The sequence below is a fragment of the Chiloscyllium plagiosum genome, unplaced genomic scaffold (genome assembly GCF_037043375.1).
Source record: "Chiloscyllium plagiosum isolate Xiang-an unplaced genomic scaffold, Cpla_swu_hap1 HiC_scaffold_31, whole genome shotgun sequence".
In the NCBI taxonomy this organism is placed as follows: Eukaryota; Metazoa; Chordata; class Chondrichthyes; order Orectolobiformes; family Hemiscylliidae; genus Chiloscyllium; species Chiloscyllium plagiosum.
In genome coordinates this window covers 10459267-10477127 of record NW_028270169.1, presented here as the reverse complement: position 1 = coordinate 10477127, position 17861 = coordinate 10459267, and the positions used below count along the sequence as shown (strand labels likewise).

Sequence of the window (17861 nt, the reverse complement as noted above, 5' to 3'; positions counted from 1 at the left end):
AAAGCCTCTTCTACCAAGCGTTTGGTCATGAGTACTAATGCCTCCTCCTTTGCTTTAGTGTCAGTTTTTTATCTGGTTCTTACTCCTGTGCAATGGCCTCAGGACATTTTTCTAACTTAAAAGGACTACTGACGCAATTTGCTAATAGATTGAATTGATTATTCTTAATAAAAGTCTTTGTGTTTAAAACTGATAACTCACTCACTTTTTAGAATGTCTTGGGATGTTGGACCATGTTCACGGTTTTATTTGAATGCAAGTTGCGGTTGTTGTTGTCTTTGCATATTTTGCTGATGAGACCTTCACTCAGAGTGTGCCACTGTATTCTCTCCCTAGATGGGTCCAGGTCGCCTGTCCGAGACTTTCCATTGACTGGGGAGAGGCATTTTCTAAACCCCTGCTCACTCCGTATGAGGTAAGTAGCCAGACGAACAGAGTAGTGGTGAGGTCAAACTGTCGGTGTTCCTCTCCACAGGAATACGGTGGGATCTCATTATTCTGCTCTGAGTTATCTGCTGGGTGCTGTAGATCATGGAATTGTCATCACGTATCCCAGAAGGAGGCCATTGGGCTCATCAGACCTGTACAAGGATTTAAACTGACCAATCCTTACACAGATAGACAGAGTAGTTGCAGGTACAATGGCTGTGGGATCTAAAACCAGGAACAGAGTCTCAAAATAATGAAGCAAAATTTCCTTAGTGAATGTTTGGAATTCTGTATTCCAAGGGACTGTGGGAGCTCAGTCATTGAGTATGTTCAAGGCAGAAAGTGAGAGATTACTAATTTACATCGACCAACTTAATTGAATTTTTCAAAGATGTAACCAGGTGTGTGTGGATAACAGCAATGCTTTTGATGTAGTCTGCTTAGACTTCAGCAAGGCTTTTGAGAAAGTCCTGCATGGGACACTCATAGCAAAGATATCCAAGGAAATATGGCAAATTGGATCTAGAATTGGCTGAGTGGCTGGAAAGACAGGGTGATAGTGGAGGAATGTGTTTGTGAGTGGAAGCCTATGTCCTGTGGAGTTCTATGTCAGTGTTGGGGCCCTTGTTGTTGTTGTCGTATATATAAATGATTTAAACTTGATTGTAAGTTGATTGACTTGATCGGTAAGTTCACAGATGATATGAAAATTAGTGGTAAATAGTGAGGGGGATAGGGTTAGATTACTGCAGAATATGGACAGGCTGGTCAGATAAACTGATCAATGGCAAATAGAATTCAATCTAGATAAATGTGAGGTGATGCACTTGGACAGGACAAACAAGGTAAGGGAATACATGATGAATGGTAGGACCCTGGGAAGCACTGAGGATCAAAGGGACCTTGACAATTAGATATAATGGTCAACATAGGAACAAGGGTAGGCCATTCAGTCCCTCAAGTCTGCTATTCAATGAGTTTATGGCTGATCTATGGCCTAACTCCATATACCTGCATTTGGCCCAGGTCCCATAAGACTTTTGCTTCACAAAAATTCATCTACGTTACATATAAAATTTGCAACTGATTTGGCATAACCGTTGTTTGTGGAAGGGGGTTCCAAGCATTTACCACCCTCAGTAATTTGCTCTCAGCTCTATAGACCTGTACTTTAGTTAACAGACTCTTGTGTGGGACGTCATCAAATATCTTCTGGAAGTCTATATAAGTAACATCCGTAGATGTTCCCCTGTCCATTATGTTAGTCACCTCGACAAAAGGTTCAATGAGGTTTGACAGACATGACACACCTGTCATGAATCCATGCTGGCTCTTCCACATTATTTGAAAATTTTCAAAGTATTCAGTTAACCCTATCCTTGATTACAGACTTCAATAATATCCCCACCACAGATGTTAGCCTAACAGTCTATAAATTCCTGGTTTTCCTCTTCCGTCCTTCTTAAAAGGTGAAGGGACATGTACAATTTTCCGATTCAGAGGGATAACTCCTGTATCTGTAAGATTATGGATTGGCTGTCTTCATTGTGCTCCCTACTTCCTTTAATAACTTTGGAAGGAAACTGTCAAGTCTAGGGATTTGTCGTTCTTTCATTCCATTAGTTTCCTCTTTACCGATGTTTACTTACAACATCTTTATTCAGTCTATGTTCCTGATGCATTATTAATTTCCTGAGAACTCACCCTCTCCAATTGGAAAATAAATATTCTTCAATTCCTGATTGGATGTTTCTTGATTGTAAATCAATAAGCCTTTTGCCCTTCCACTTTTGACATTTCTATCATGTGAACAAAAGAGTGTGAAGGGTTTTTTATGTGGGTTTTTTGTCAGATTAAAGTCTTTGTTCCTGGAGGTTCTGTAGTGATTGTAATGAGTATGAGTTCCCTGTTTAGGGCTGTTAATCTGATCCAATCATGGAGCCCTGGCTGACAGATTCCAGTCTCAGGTGACTATCCGAGTGGAGTTTGCACGTTCCCAAGTGTCTGAGTGGGTTTCCTCCGGGTGCTCTGGTTTTCTCCCACAGCCCAAAGACGTGCAGGTTAGGGTGGATTGGTCATAGGAAATGCAGGGTCACAGGGACAGGAAATGGGGGTGTGTCAGGGTGGGATGCTCTTTGGAGAGTCGCTGTGGACCTGATGAGCCAAATGGCCTGTGCCACACTGTAGGGATTCTATAAGAACAGGAGTATCAGACATCCTGTTCACTTAGAGAGCTGGCTCTGAGGGAGTTGGATCAGCATCAAGGACTCTCTGCGTGTAAATTAAGGGGGACTTGGTGACGGGATACCGGCTTCCTGTGGAGCTACTTCAGGTTCATCTTTAATCCTTGGAGACTCCTGGCAACCCAAATCCAAATGGATTAATCCTTCCCTCCCACCATGGCCTCACTCCCCACTTTCAAATCCTCTCCACCTTCCCTGAGTGGCCTCCAGTGAAGTCAAGCTGACAGCACAACCTGTAAGAATAGGGTCATGGCCCATTCAGCAGAGATTTGACCAAGAGAGGAAAAGAATTACAGATTTTTTAAGAAAGTCACTTAGAAGTAAACAAATATAACAAGAAGATCGAGTGCAGTGCAGCTTCAGGACATCAATCAGCAAACAGAGCATCGATTGCTAAATAATGTGGGGGAAATAATGCAATTGTAATTTGCAGCAAACAATTGATAATTAAGCTTTAACTGCGCACAGAGAGGAAATGAAATAAAAAGATTAATTATATCAATTATTCAGGATAAGGCTATCTGAGAGAGAGAGAGAGAGAGGGAACAGCCACCAGACCAGGTTCATTCATTTTATCTACTGTCTGCACTGCTTAAGAGTAAAGGTCACATAGGCAGTCCTGATTCACTCAGATAAACTGCATAAATCCTGGCACTGACACTAAACTTGCAGTTTCTCATCACTGTCAGTCTCCAGCACAAAGGGGCAGCGATTTTTCAACTCGTAACTGAGGCAAGAATATAACAAAAAAAAGAGACTCCCCCCCCCAACTAGTTCACTGTGTGTGAAAGGAGCTTGAGATGGGCCTGTTAACAATCTGTCCAAGGACTTTGGGGTCAAAATACCCAAGTTCTACATTCTCCTCAGCTTTTAGGAAACCCTGACAATTCAAAAGAGAACTCTGAGTTCCACTTTGGAAATATACTGCCATTGTAGCCGGGTAAAAATCCTGCAGATAGCTTCCATACAGCACTCTGGGTGTCCCTACATCACATGAATTGCAACGGTTCAAGAAGGCAACTCACCTACTCACCCAGCATCACAAAATCCTTCTCCATCACCCCTTCTGCCCCCTCCCCACTGTTGCCAGGGACGTTGGATTGGGCAGTAAATGCCCAATGACACAAAACCTGTGAAAAGATAAGACAGGGGTAATCATTGGTTGTCTGGGAGGAGGTGATTATCGATCATCTTACCCGACTAACCCTTCATCCCGGGACAATTAAGGGCAAAATAATGAAACAGCCAAGGGTCAGGCCCTTGTGACGCAGTGGTAGTGTCCCTGCCTCTGAGCTAGAAGGCCTGGGTTCAAGTTCACCTGCTCCAGAGGTGTGTAATAACATCTCTGAACAAGTTGATTAGAAAATATCTGAATCAGCCAAGGGGAAGGCGTGAATACAGTACAGCAGGTTAGCTAGCCTGTACAGCTAGTTAGAGGAATGTTAAGCCAGTACAGCTAGTTAGATGAGTGATAAACTGCTAGTTTTGTTTCTGTGAGGAAGATGTGACCAAGTGTATCCTACAGTTTCAGAGAGTTCTGGTTTCCTCTGTCTGTGTCTAGGCAGCTGTAGCTCTCAAACAGATCGAGTGGCAACATCACTACCCGATGGATTTCTATGCCAACCAGTCACTCGGTCCGTGGACTGTCAATCATGTGACTCACCAACCCGTAAGGAGGAGCAGGAAGGCTATGGAGGTGAGTGGAGACTCGCTGTGAGTCTTATTTCATCTCCTGCTGCTGTCGATGATCTGTGCGAAAGGGATTCTCTGCCAAGGAAAATCTGGCAAAGAGCAAGTACGGATGGCATGGTGTGCACCAATCAGTCAGGCCTCTGTGTTCGGGGCAGGCTTACATGCTGTCACCTTCTGGATTAGTGGTGCCGGAAGAGCACAGCAGTTCAGGCAGCATCCAAGGAGCTTTGAAATCGATGTTTCGGGCAAAAGCCCTTCATCAGGAATAAAGGCAGTGAGCCTGAAGCGTGAAGAGATAAGCTAGGGGAGGGTGGGGGTGGGGAGAGAGTAGCATAGAGTACAATGGGTGAGTGGGGGAGGAGATGAAGATGATAGGTCAGGGAGGAGAGGGTGGAGTGGATAGGTGGAAAAGGAGCTAGGCAGGTCGGACAAGTCCAGACAAGTCATGGGGACAGTGCTGAGCTGGAAGTTTGAAACTAGGATGAGGTGGGGGAAGGGGAAATGATGAAGCTGTTGAAGTCCACATTGATGCCCTGGGGTTGAAGTGTTCCGAGGCGGAAGATGAGGCGTTCTTCCTCCAGGCGTCTGGTGGTGAGGGAGCAGCGGTGAAGGAGGCCCAGGACCTCCATGTCCTCGGCAGAGTGGGAGGGGGAGTTGAAATGTTGGGCCATGGGGCGGTGTGGTTGATTGGTGCGGGTGTCCCAGAGATGTTCCATAAAGCGCTCTGCTAGGAGGCGCTCAGTCTCCCCAATGTAGAGGAGACCGCATCGGGAGCAACGTATACAATAAATGATATTAGTGGATGTGCAAGTAAAACTTTGATGGATATGGAAGGCTCCTTTAGGGCCTTAGATAGAGGTGAGGGAGGAGGTGTGGGCGCAGGTTTTACAGTTCCTGCGGTGGCCTAGCTCTTTTTCCACCTATCCACTCCACCCTCTCCTCCCTGACCTATCACCTTCATCTCCTCCCCCACTCACCCATTGTATTCTATGCTACTCTCTCCCCACCCCCACCCTCTCCTAGCTTATCTCTTCACACTTCAGGCTCACTGCCTTTATTCCTGATGAAGGGCTGATCAAACCTCATAGCCTGTTATGCAGTAGGAAGAAGAGGGTGGATTTCAACTCCTCTAAAGTATGACTCAAATGGAAATCTATCCCCTACTTATTTGGCTAAAAAGGAGGCCTCAGAAACTCAATTTCTACACCAGTACATACAGCGATACCATTCCAAACTCTACCTCACTTATAAAATCTCCTTTCATTTAACATGCTGCCCAAAACAAAGGGTATAGTAACAGTCAATCCATACCCCAACCACTCCCTCCAACACCAGTGTACAGAGGCAGCAGTTTAACTAGCTACAAGATGCACTACAGCAATTCACCAAGAGCCTAAGGTAGACCCTTTACCGTCTAAAAGGACAAGAGCAGTAGGTGCTTGGAACACTGCAAACCAAACAAAATGAGCTACAAATGTTGGCTTTGCCAACAATGGATGGTTCAGTACCACCAAAACTGAAGATGCTTGTCACCATCCAAGACAAAGAAACCAGGATAATTGATACCACATCTACCATGTCCCTTTACCACAGAAACATTTGCAGTCGTGTGTCTTTTGTACAAGACGCACTGAAGTAACGCACCAAGACACCGAAAGCACCTTCCAAATTTGCAACCTCTATTACTGAGACAACAAGGGCAGCAGATACCTGGGAACACCATCACCTACAAGAATCCCTCCCAGTCACTCACCATCCTGACTTGGAAATATATGCCTATTCCTTCAATGTTACTGGGCCAGAATCCTAGGCTTCTCTTCCCAGCAGCACCATGGGTGCACCTGCACCAGATAGACTCCAGCAGCTCATGAAGACAACTCACCATCTCTTCTCTAGGGCAGTTAGGTATGAGCAACAAATGATGGTCTACCCACTATGCTCTCATCCCATGAAATAACAATAAAGGCAGTACAAATCTGATATTTAGTGCAGGTATTCACGACATAACTGAATGATTCTGGGCTATGGAAGTTGTTGTAAGAATTAGTGATTTACTCCCATCTAACAAAATAATGCAGATGGTAGAAATCTGAAATTCAAATAGAAGGTGCTAAAAAAACACTCAGCAGGTAAAGCAGCATCAGTAGAGAGAAAAACAGAGTGAATGATTCGAATTTGGGGTTTTTTGGGGGGGTGGGAGTTGTCTGCTTGGTCATAGCCCTGACATATTAATTCTCTTTAAGAGAGAGAAAAAGTTAATATTTACAGCCCAGTACAGAGTCATAGAGTCCTGCAGCACAGAGACTGGCCCTTTGGCTCAAACAAACTGTCCATCCACACTAACCCATTTCCTTGCACATGGCCCATTTCCATCTAATCCTTCCCTCTCCATGTATTTATCCAAATGCTTTTTAAATGTTGTTAATGTATTCACCTCAACCACTTCCGCTGGCAGCTCATTCCATTTGCGTACCACCCTCTGTGTAAAAAAGTTGTCCCTCAGGTTCCCTTTTATTCTTTCACTTCTAACCTTAAACTGATGCCTTCTAGTCCTTGATTCCCCAACCCTGGGAGAAAGACTGAGTGCATTCACCCTATCCATGCCTCCCATGATCTTATACACTTCAATAAGATCACCCCGCAGTCTCCTATGCTGTAAAGAAAAAAGCCCTCACTTGTCCAACTTCTCCCTATAAATTAGACCCTTGAGCCCTGGCAACATCCTTGTAAATTTCTTCTGCGTTCTTTCCAGTTTAATAACATTCTATCTATAACAAGGAGACCAAAGTTCAACACAATACACCCAAGGGAGCCCTGAAGAAGGGTTTATGGCCAAAATATCGATTCTCCTGCTCCTTGGATGCTGCCTGACCTGTTGTGCTTTTCCAGCACCACACTCTCGACTCTGATCTCCAGCGTCTGCAGTCCTCACTTTCTCACAATACTCCAAGTGCGGCCTCACCAACCTCCTGTACAACTGCAACATAATTTCCCAACTTCTCTACTCAGTGCCCTGACTGATGAAACCCATCCTCTGAATTCAAGAATCATATCAGACTGGAAACGTTACCTCGGCTTTCCTCTGTGCAGATGCTGCAAGAGTTGCTTATTATTTCCAGCTCTTGCCTTTTTAAAAAAGTTTCACATTTCCCCCAGAACTTTGTTTGAACTTTCTGTTTCTCTTCATTTTTCATTGATTTCCATTCCCTTTGAATCGCCTCCCACCTCAATGGCTCTGCCCCTCATTGAGATGGAGTCCCTAGTTCTTTTGGAGTCGACCCACTTACGTGTAATTTAGTCTTGAAGCTGCTGAAGAAGCTGCTGTTAAATCTGAGTGTTATCTTTCTCTTCGACTCGATGGGGGAAGCTTCCAAGTGAACTCACTGCAAACAAGGGCTTGTGTTAAAGAGGCCTCTAGTCACCTGGCATCTCTCAGTCCTCAGTCACAAAAGCTACGTTCAGCTTTGCAGGTATCCCTTCAGTGCAATAAAGCTGCAACACCAACTTGCATTTGTATAGCCCCTCTAACAGCAGTAAAAGAGCCCAAGGAGTTCCAAAAAAGCAGCAGTTGATTGTGAGTGGATTAGGGCTTGTTGAGAAAGGTTTCAGCAACATCTTAAAGGAGAGGGTGGGGGAAGGAATTTTAGAGCTTAGGCTGAGTAGGCTAAAGATACAGCCTCTAATTTTGGAGTGCTGAGGCCCCACGGATGTGGAAGAGGGTGGAATTTGGGATCTGCAAGAGGTTACAAGGATCGAGAGACACGAGTCCTGAAGTGACTCCAGAATCGACTTTGAACACCCTCCTGAGCACATCATTGTGGCTTTGAATGCACAAAATGACACAGGTAAAATAGCAGTGGTGTTCAGGAAGAAAACAGTGAATTGGTAAACAGAAAAGACGATGTGTGGTGACATTTACCGCTGATCGGGCCATTTAATCATTGTTATGTGAAATTGTGCATTGGAACACATACACTGAGCTCAGATAATAGCTCTGCAATCATGAGGACTTCCATAAATAAGCAATTATCATCCATTAGATTCAGGTACGGACACAGAGTACATCAGACTTTTGCTTGGTATCCATTACACTGTTGCTGTGTCCTTTGGCTACTGTACTGTAACATTATTCAATGTCACAGAAAGCCCTTTGGAATTAAATGGACGAAGCAAAGATCATTTTCAAGTATTTTATTTGGTTTCAATGGGAAGCTTAAACTGATGAACCAGTGCAGATGCACATTCTGATTATATCTGTGGTGCTTTGCAATCCTTCATTAATGACCTCCTCAGATTGGGGTTTTAAGGCTCATTTTGAAAATCTAGGCTGATGTTTATGTTCACATCAGGCTTTTAAGCAAAACCTTTCTCCTTGCAACGAGGCCATTCAGCCCCTCAAGCCTTTCCCACTATTTTACTAGCTTGTAGTTCACCTATTCCATATCCTTCAAGTCCTTATCCAACAAGCATGATGGTCCCCAGCATCCACAGCTTCATGGGAGAGGGAATTTCAATGTTTAATGAAGATGTATATCCAGAGTTTACTCTTCCTTTTATTTATGAATGTTTTGGAACATGCATTCTGATGAAGGATCCCTGAACTTGAAATGTTAACTCTATTTCTCTCACTAGAGATGCTGTCAGACCCGTTGAGTTTCTCCAACAATTTTTGTTTTTGTTCCAGATTTTGAGCGTCTGTAGTTCTTTGTTTTGGTTTAGTTGTTCATGTTGACTGGACTCCCTATTATCGTGGAAGGGACGGTCCTTATTTGTACATGAAACCAAGACAAGGTGATTTATTTGATGTTGGATGTGAGTTTAAAAGTATCGCTGTAACTTGACCCATCTGCAGGCAGTGTTCCAGTGGGCACAGTCACAGCCTTATTTTTCACTCTTCTGTGGGATGTGAGCATCACTGGCAAAGCCAGAATTTGTTGTCTATCCCTAACTACTCTTGAACTGGACGGCTTGCTCAATCATTTCAGAGGGCATCTAAGAGTTAGCCACACTTTAGATGATCCAGGCCTGATTTTAAGATTAAGGTCTTAAACTATGCTTTTGGTAGTGTCATGTGGCCATTTCTTTCTCTGGGTTCAGGTACAAGGGAAAATCTTGTATTTCTGTGGTGCCTTTCTTGACTTCAGGACATCTAAAACCCTTTACATCCTCCGAGGCATTTCTGAAATGCAGTCACCGTGGTAACATAGGAAACTGACACAAGTCACCCTGGAAGTACCCCATCCAGTAGTCAAATGTCATGGTGGTTCTTCAATGGGGATATGGATTTGGAATCAAAACCCCAACCCAACCTGATCCTGGCCCCTCTCAATATCCAGACTGATGCTTACATTTCCCAACAGGATTCCTTTTATTGTGGTCAAGCTTTGGGATTCAGGCCATTGAAGCCAATTGTTAATAGCCTGGTTAGCCATATACCCTCTGGAACACAGAAGAATGAGAGGTGATCTTATTGAAACATACAAGATCCTGAGGTGTCTTGACAGGTTGGATATTACGAGGATATGCCTTCGCTTGGAGGATATCTCAAACTAGGGACACAGTTTTAAAATTAGGGATCACCAATTTAAGAGGAGCAAGTTTGTTATTCTGTGGAATTCTCTTCCCTAATGAACCATGGCAAACATAATCAAAGCTGTTTTAGACAGATTTAGGATTGATAAGGGAGTTAAAGTGAGGCAGGCAGGAACATAGAGTTGAAGTAACAATCACTTCAGCCGTGATCTTATTGAATGGTGGAGCAAGCTCAAAGGGACAAAGGATCTACTGCTGCTCCAAATGGTTGTGTTCTTGCAGCAGCAGTGAGTCCTAGAGGCTCATCACACACTGAGGAAAGAACACCCTCCCAAACCCAGTCCGTTCCTTGTCTTGCAGAGTTTAAGTGCAAACTTTCTTCATTTCTGTAAGTGTTCTACAGGCCGTGGGGTAGGACTTTCCATGTGGGGTGGGCTGCTGACGTTGGCCTCAGATACAGATCCCAATCTCACACCTCACCAGCAGCCGCAACCCATCATTGATTTTTTTCTGGACTGGCCAATCAGAGGCCAGAGAGCGTGCTCTCTGCCCACTTGAGCTTAGTGAATGGACTCTCAATGGGCCAATAGGAGGTAGCCAGCACTGAAGGAGCAACAAACTGCTGTCGTGGCGAAGGGTGGGAGATGGCACCCCCACTTCGCATGCACTGCTCAGCGCTTTGCCAGTGTTGGAGTGAAGAGCTACTAACCCAACAGTGTGGCCAGGAAGCAGGTCGCTGGTTGGCGGAGTGGAGTGGAGGGAGGTCCATAACACAAAAACAGAAGTATCTGGGGAAACTCACCTGGTCTGGCAGCACCTGTGGAGAGAAGAGTTAACGTCACAGGTCCAGTGACCTTTCTTCAAAACTGATTGTAGCAAGGAAAATGTTGGTAAAAATGCTGGAGAGGTCTATTGGTATTATTACTGGACTCTTAACCCAGAGACCTAGCTAATGTTCTGGGCTCTAGGTTTGAATCCCACCACGACAGAAGGTGGGATTTGAATTCAGTAACAAAATCTGGAATTAAAAGTCTCATGATGACCACAAATCTGTTATCCATTGTCGGAAAAATCCTTCTGGATTCTCTAATGTCCTTTCAGGGAAGGAAAATGCCATCCTTACCTGGTCTGGCCTACAAGTGACTTCAGACCCACAGCAATGTGGTTGACTCTTAACTGCCCTCTGGGCAATTAGGGATGAGCAATAAATGCTGACCTGGCCAGTGATGCCGCCATCCCGTGAATGAATAAAAGGGGAGGAGGGAAAGAATAAATATTGGGTGGAGGTGGAGCCCAGAGAGAGAGAAAAACTGTTTTTGTTTCTAATTTCCAACATTCACAGTTATTTAAAATTTTCTCTGCAAAGAAAGAAGTTTTGGTTTCTCTCTCACTGTTTGTGGGTCTCATAGCCCATGGGATCAGCTGGTCAGATCCAGAGCACAGCCTAGTGCAGTGATATCTCTGGACCAGAACTCCTGGGTTCAAGTCCCACCTGCTCCAGAGGTATGTCATAACATATCTGGACAAAAGTATCTGTACAGACTGAAACTCCGGCCTTCCTAACCTCTGTGACTCAGTACCAAAATCATCAGTGTATTCCCCTCTGACCCCAGTAATCCCTGTCAGCTCCCGCCACCATTCCCCAGCTCTGTTTAGATTAATTCCAGCAGGCTCTGTATTTTCAAGACTTCACTCACGCTTACTGTCCACGTCATTACATGTGACAGATCCCGGCTCTGACTGGGATAGTTGTCATCAGTCCATCTGGTGTGGGGGTGGGACAAGTGCCTGTGACACATTCAGACACGAAGCTATTGACATAAAACAACCACCGAAACACAGGTTTTGCTCCGTTTGACTCTGAGCATCACTGCATTTCTTCCATTACACAACCAGCCACACAATCTTACCAGCCAGACTGCCCTAGTGATAGATTTATAGGCTATTTGAAAGAAAGGGCTTGCTTTTATATAGTGCCTTTCACATCCTTGGGATGCCCCAAAGTGAAGTATGTTTTTAAGTGTAATCCCTAATTTAATGTAGGAAACTCAACAATCAAATTGTGCAAAGCAAGATCCCACAAATAGTAGTGAGATTGTGATCAGAATACTCTCTTTCTGAATGAGGGATAGGTATTGTCCAGGATACCAGAGAGAATTTGCCTGCTGTTCTTTGAATAGTCCTGTGGGAATTGGTATGCCTCATCCAAAAGACATCCTCCCCAGGACTGTGCTGTCTGCCCAGCCTTGATTCTGTACGCAAATCTCAGGAGTTGGGCTAGACCATACAATCTTCGCAAAATTACCAGGGGTGACATGAGGAGAAGCTTTCTGACACAGTTTGTGGTTAGGAGTGGATCCAATAGTCACCTTTAGAATGCAATTGGACAAAAATTATTGAAGGGGAAAGAATTGCAGGGGATGCAGGGAAAGAAGCAGGGAATTTTAACGGCCTAGCATTTCCCCACTCTACTATTACCTCAGGCCATGGGATCAATCTGGGTTCAACGGAGCATGCAGAGGGGCATACCTAAAAATGAGATGTCAACCTGCTGAAGCTACAAAGCAGTAGTACTTGCACGCCAAACAGCATAAGCAGCAAGTGGTAGACAGAGCTAAGCGATCCCAACGGATCAGATCGAAGCTCCGTAGTCCTGCCACACCAGTTGTGAATGTTGGTGGACAATTTAAAAACACCCTGGAGGAGAAGGCTCCCCAAATATCCCCATCTTCAATGATGGAAGAGCCCAACACATCTGTGCAGGAGATAAGGTTGAAACATTTCACAGCAATCTTCAGTTAGAAGTGCCAATTAGATGATCCATCTCAGCCTCCTCCAGTGGTCCCAAGCATCACAGATACCAGCCTTTAGCAGGTTGTTCGGCCCGTCTGGTCCGTACTGGTGTCTATGCTCCATACAAGCCTCCATGAAATGCCTTCCAGCTCACCCCATCAGCATATCTGTTCCTTTCTCCCTCATGTCTTGACCGAGCTTCTCCCTTCAAAGTATTGACACTGTTAATCTCAACCACTCCCTGTTGTAACGTGTTCCACATTCTCATCACTCTCTGGATAAAAAGATTTCTCCTGAAATTGATATTGGATTTATTGCTGTCTATCTGAGGGTAATTGAGTTTAACACGATGATACTCCTGTCGATTGTTCTTGTTAATAAGGTGTGAGTGAATGTGTAAAGGTTTGGCATGATGTCCAGGGAGGTGGGCGATCACTTTAAGGTGCTGTAACCAGCAACTTTGACTTTGATGAAACTAAATGAATTGCATCTGAGTCGATGTAAGTGATCTGCTGGTTGAAAAGTGGACCTTTGAGGATGTCATTGAATGAATATTGTGTTAATTTGCTGTGTAGTAGGTTTGATTCTCCCAATTCCCAGTGATTGATAGATTGTAGCATGTCAGCTCCTGCACTATTTCAGAACTTGCTCATCGATAATACCTTTGTTGGGATGATTCCCTTCACATGTTGTTTAGCTGGAGTTGATAGCCTGTAACTACATCCCTTGTGTTTTACAGCATAAGATGCAATGGGCGCTATTGAAAGCAATCAATACCCTTCAGCTATTAAACATTCTTTATTGCTTTGGCATGAACAAGGGCTCTCTTCAACTCTAACCGACAAGCTAACATGCAGCTCTATGTAAGTCCGACTGCTCTCTCTGGCTCCAATCACAGGTTGCTCTCCCTCCACATTGACTGCCCATCATTATTGGACTTCAATTATCACCTTTAAACACAAGCCATTCAATGAGAGGCAGCAACGTAGTGAAAGTTACAGGGCTGGTAAAAGAAATAGTGCCCTCCAAAAGCTTGGAGAATGGACAGAATGGAGGCTGTTAGCCTTGGATTCTCACTTAAGGTTACTGCCATTTTTGGGGATGATAACTCAAAAGGTCAGAGATTGCTGCCATTTCCTAAAGGACAACAACTATTCGGGCGGCATGGTGGCTCAATGGTTAGCACTGCTGCCTCACAGCACCAGGGACCCAGGTTTAATTCTAGCCTCGGGCAATTGTCTGTGTGGAGTTTGCAAATTCTCCCCGTGTCTGCATGGGTTTCCTCCGGGTGCTCTGGTTTTCTCCCACAGTCCAAAGATGCGCCAGTCAGGTGAAGTGGCCATGCCAAATTGCCCATAGTAGGAGGTGCATTAGTCAGAGGGAAATGGGTCTGGGTGGGTTACTCTTTGGAGGGTCGATGTGGACTTGTTGGGCCAAAGGGCCTGTTTCCACAATGTAGGGAATCTAATCTACACTCCTGACCTGCTTCTGTGGCTGCAAATGTGCTGAGGTCACAAACGATGCTATAGAAATAGAAAAGGTGCTCTTCTTTGTAAATCTGGACCTCCCACCATCTGAATAAATCTGTGGTCTTTCGGTTGTTCACGTTTGAGTATTGCAGAAGAAATACACATTTTATCAAAGATTTCCATCTTGTCATCAAGACAATTCAGAAGAAATACTAATATAACAGGAAAGCTGTCACTTTATACTCTATAAGAAGAGTTTGCTGACTGATTAGCGATTGGATTCCTGATTGTTAGAGGTGTTGTCATGGAGAATGCTCCAGTTAGATTACGACTGATAGTTAATTGCTAAACTTTGTTTAGATTTAAACTAGGCAAGTTGACTCTGATTGGTCAAGGCATTGCCCTGAAAAATGAACCTGATAATAGTTGTCAACTGTTTTGTCCAGCTGAAAAAGACACTGTAGGTAAATGTTATTTCTGCCTGTAAAGGACAAGACCCTGTGTATTAATATAGGTTGCTTCTAGTACACGCATGTGCATAATACTGCAAGCCTGACTGACAATCTTAAATTGGTTAGAGTTGTGCTGGAAAAGCATAGCAGGTGAGGCAGCATCTGAGGAGCAGGAAAATCGATGTTTCGGGCAGGAGCCCTTCATCAGGAATGAGGCTGGGAGCCTCTGGTGTGGAGAGATAAATGGAAGGGGGGTGGGGCTGGGGACAAGGTAGTAAAGAGTGGATGGAGGTGGATGGAGGTGGGGATAAAGGCAATAGGCAATAGAGGAGGGTGAAGCAGATAGGTGGGAAGGGAGATAGGCAGGTAGGAAGGTCATGGGGACAGTGCTGAGCTGGAAGGTTGGAACTGGGGTGAGGTGGGGGGAGGGGAAATGAGGAAACTGGTGAAGTCCATATTGATGCCCTGGGGTTGAAGTGTTCCGAGGTGGAAGATGAGGCGTTCTTCCTCCAGACATCGGGTGGTCAGGGAGCGGCGGTGGAGGAGGCCCAGGACCTGCATGTCCTCGGCAGAGTGGGAGGGGGAGTTGAAATGTTCGCCCACGGGGCAGTGGCGTTGATTGGTGCGGGTGTCCCGTAGATGTTCCCTAAAGTGCTCTGCAAGAAGGTGTCCGGTCTCCCCAATGGAGAGGAGACCGCATCGGGAGCAACGGATACAATAAATGACTCTTGTGGATGTGCAGGTAAAACTTTGATGGATGTGGAAAGCTCCTTTGGGGCCTTGGATGGTGGTGAGGGGGGAGGTGTGGGCATAGGTTTTGCAATTTATGCGGTAGCAGGGGAGGGTGCCAGGAGGGGAGGGTGGGTTGTTGGGGGGCGTGGACCTGACCAGATAGTCACGGAGGTTACTATGAAGGACTCTGCTTCTCATTCCTCACCAGAAGCAGGTGACCCTCAGGTTAAACCACCAGTCATCTCTCCCTCTCTGCAATGAGAGCAGCCCTAAGGTCTTGTAAGACCAAAGTGACTTTTCCTTACCCCTGCATGGGATGTGAGCATTGATGGCTGGGCCAGCATTTATAGCCTATCATTAGTTGCCCTGGGATGCAACTGAGTGGCTTCCTAGGCCATTTCAGAGGGCTGTTCAGAGTCAACCACACCACCTGCTGAGCTTTTCCAGCAATTTCTGTTTTTGTCAACCACACCACTGCAGGTCTGGAGTCACATGTAGGCCAGACCAGGTAAGGACATCAGTTTCCTTCCCTAAGGGACATTATTGAACTTTTACACAATAATCAGTCACCCAAGAGCTTTTCATGCCAGATGTTTTTTAAAAAATTCAGATTCCACCATCTGATTTAGACTTGCATTCCCAGATCATTACTAGGTCTCAGGATTAATTGGCTAGCAACGCTACCAGTAGGCCACTAGGTGAGAGACTGAGAAATGTTACCATTCAGAGGAACCTCAGCATTTTTGTACATGAATTATTTGATATTAACATGCAGTAAAGCAAGCAATTGAGAAAGTGATATATTAGCCTCTATTACAAAGGGATTGAAATACTAGAGGAAAGAAGGGCCTTGGTGAGACTGCACCAGGAATATTACATAGAGTTTTGGTCCCTTTGCCCAAGGAAGGATATGCCTACCAGAGAGGGAGTGCAGCAAAGGTTCACCAACCAGATTTCTGAGGCAATGGGATTGTCCTATGACACGAGATTAAGTATTTCCCAGAGGTGATCTAGTTTAGAAAAAATTTGGGGGTTTTACAATGTTTCCCTTTATTTATTAGAATTAGGAGCAACAGTCTCAAAATAAGTACAAAGATCAGAAATTTCTTTATTCAGGAGTTGTGAATCTTCGGAGTATTCTAAACACAGAGGGCTATGGTTGCTCAGTAGTTGGCTGTATTCAAGACAGAGATTGATAAAAGATTTAGGGAAAATGGATTGACAGAGAGATGAGGCTTTTGGGTGGAAGATCAGCTGTGATCTAGTTGTTTAGCACAGCAGGCTTGATGGGCTAAATGGCCTAATCCTCCTTCTAATTGCTGTATTTATGTTCTTATTGAGTAGTTTACAGTAAAACTAAACATGTGAAGTATTAGTAGATTACTGTCTGTATATATGTATGTGTCTATGTGTGGTTAAGTGTGCGTGTTTGTGGGTAGATATGTCTGTGTGGGTGTAGTTATATGTGTGTCTGGGTTTGAGTAGACCTGTAAGAGTGTGTGTGTGTGAAAGAGAGAGAGATTAGGTGTGTGTTTAGCGATATGTGTGTTTGTAGATGTTTCTGTGTATATAAGAGGGGTTTGGGTACATCTGTGAGAGTGTGTGTGTATCTATCTGTATAGCGAGGGATTACGGGTGTGTGTGTTGGGAGAGGATGTGTGTGGGGGGGTGGGAGATAGGTGTCTGTGTGTGTGGGGGGTGGAGAAGCAAAGTGTGTGTGTGGCGGGGAGAGGTGGATTACCTGTGTTTGGGGGGAGTAGGTGTGTTTGTGTGTGTGTATGTATAGGGGTGTGTGAGGGGGAGACTAGGTGTGTGTGTGTGTGTGTATGTGTAGGAGAATGTGTAGGGGTGTGTGTGTAGTGGTGTGTATCTGTGCAGGGGTGTGTGTCTGTGTCTGTGTGGGTGACTGTGTGTGTGTAGTGGTGTGTGTGTATCTGTGTGTGTAGTAGTGTGTATCTGTGTAGGGATATGTGTGTGTCTGTGTGTGGGTGTGTGTGTATATGTAGGGGTGTGTCGGGGGAGGCTAGGTGTGTGTGTGTAGGAGAATGTGTTGGGGTGTGTGTATCTGTGTAGCGGTGTGTGTCTGTGTCTGTGTGGGTGGGTGTGTGTGTATCTGTCTGTGTATCTGTGTGTAGGATGTGTGTGTAGGGGTGTGTGTAAAACCTGAACTTTTGTTACTATCTCTAATTGTTCCAGCACAGAGACTGGTTAACCTTGCAGGTACAGGGTCCCTAAAGACAGCTGCAATTTCAAAACGAGAAAAACACTGCTCTTAACACAGCTTCTTGTGCTGGTCTTGTCACGATGCAAGATCTCAGCAAAATTGTTAATGAATGTTTCCCCAGGAACCCTGATCAAAGTGTACTTTCTTCTGCAGAAGAGAAAGTACTTGCATTTCTTTAAGGTCTTGCAATCACAGAGCATCCCAAAATACTTTACAGCCAAAGAAGTGATTTTGGAAATGCAGCCTCGATTGTAAGATAGGAAATGCAGCTGCCAATTTGCACACAGCAAGATCC

At 44.8% G+C, this 17861-nt stretch overlaps 1 protein-coding gene across 5 annotated transcripts in view; it reads left to right on the top strand.

Moving 5' to 3' along the window:
* dph1 (diphthamide biosynthesis 1) overlaps positions 1-17861 on the top strand; it is a 613903-nt gene that overhangs the window by 580188 nt on the left and 15854 nt on the right. For 4 of the 5 annotated variants that reach the window (XM_087977226.1, XM_087977225.1, XM_087977227.1 and 1 more), the window contains 2 exons: positions 337-415; positions 4234-4368. In XM_087977226.1, coding sequence (XP_087833352.1) covers positions 337-415; positions 4234-4368 — 214 coding nt within the window. The remainder of the gene's footprint in view (positions 1-336; positions 416-4233; positions 4369-17861) is intronic. The other variant, XM_087977228.1, reaches the window with a different exon arrangement.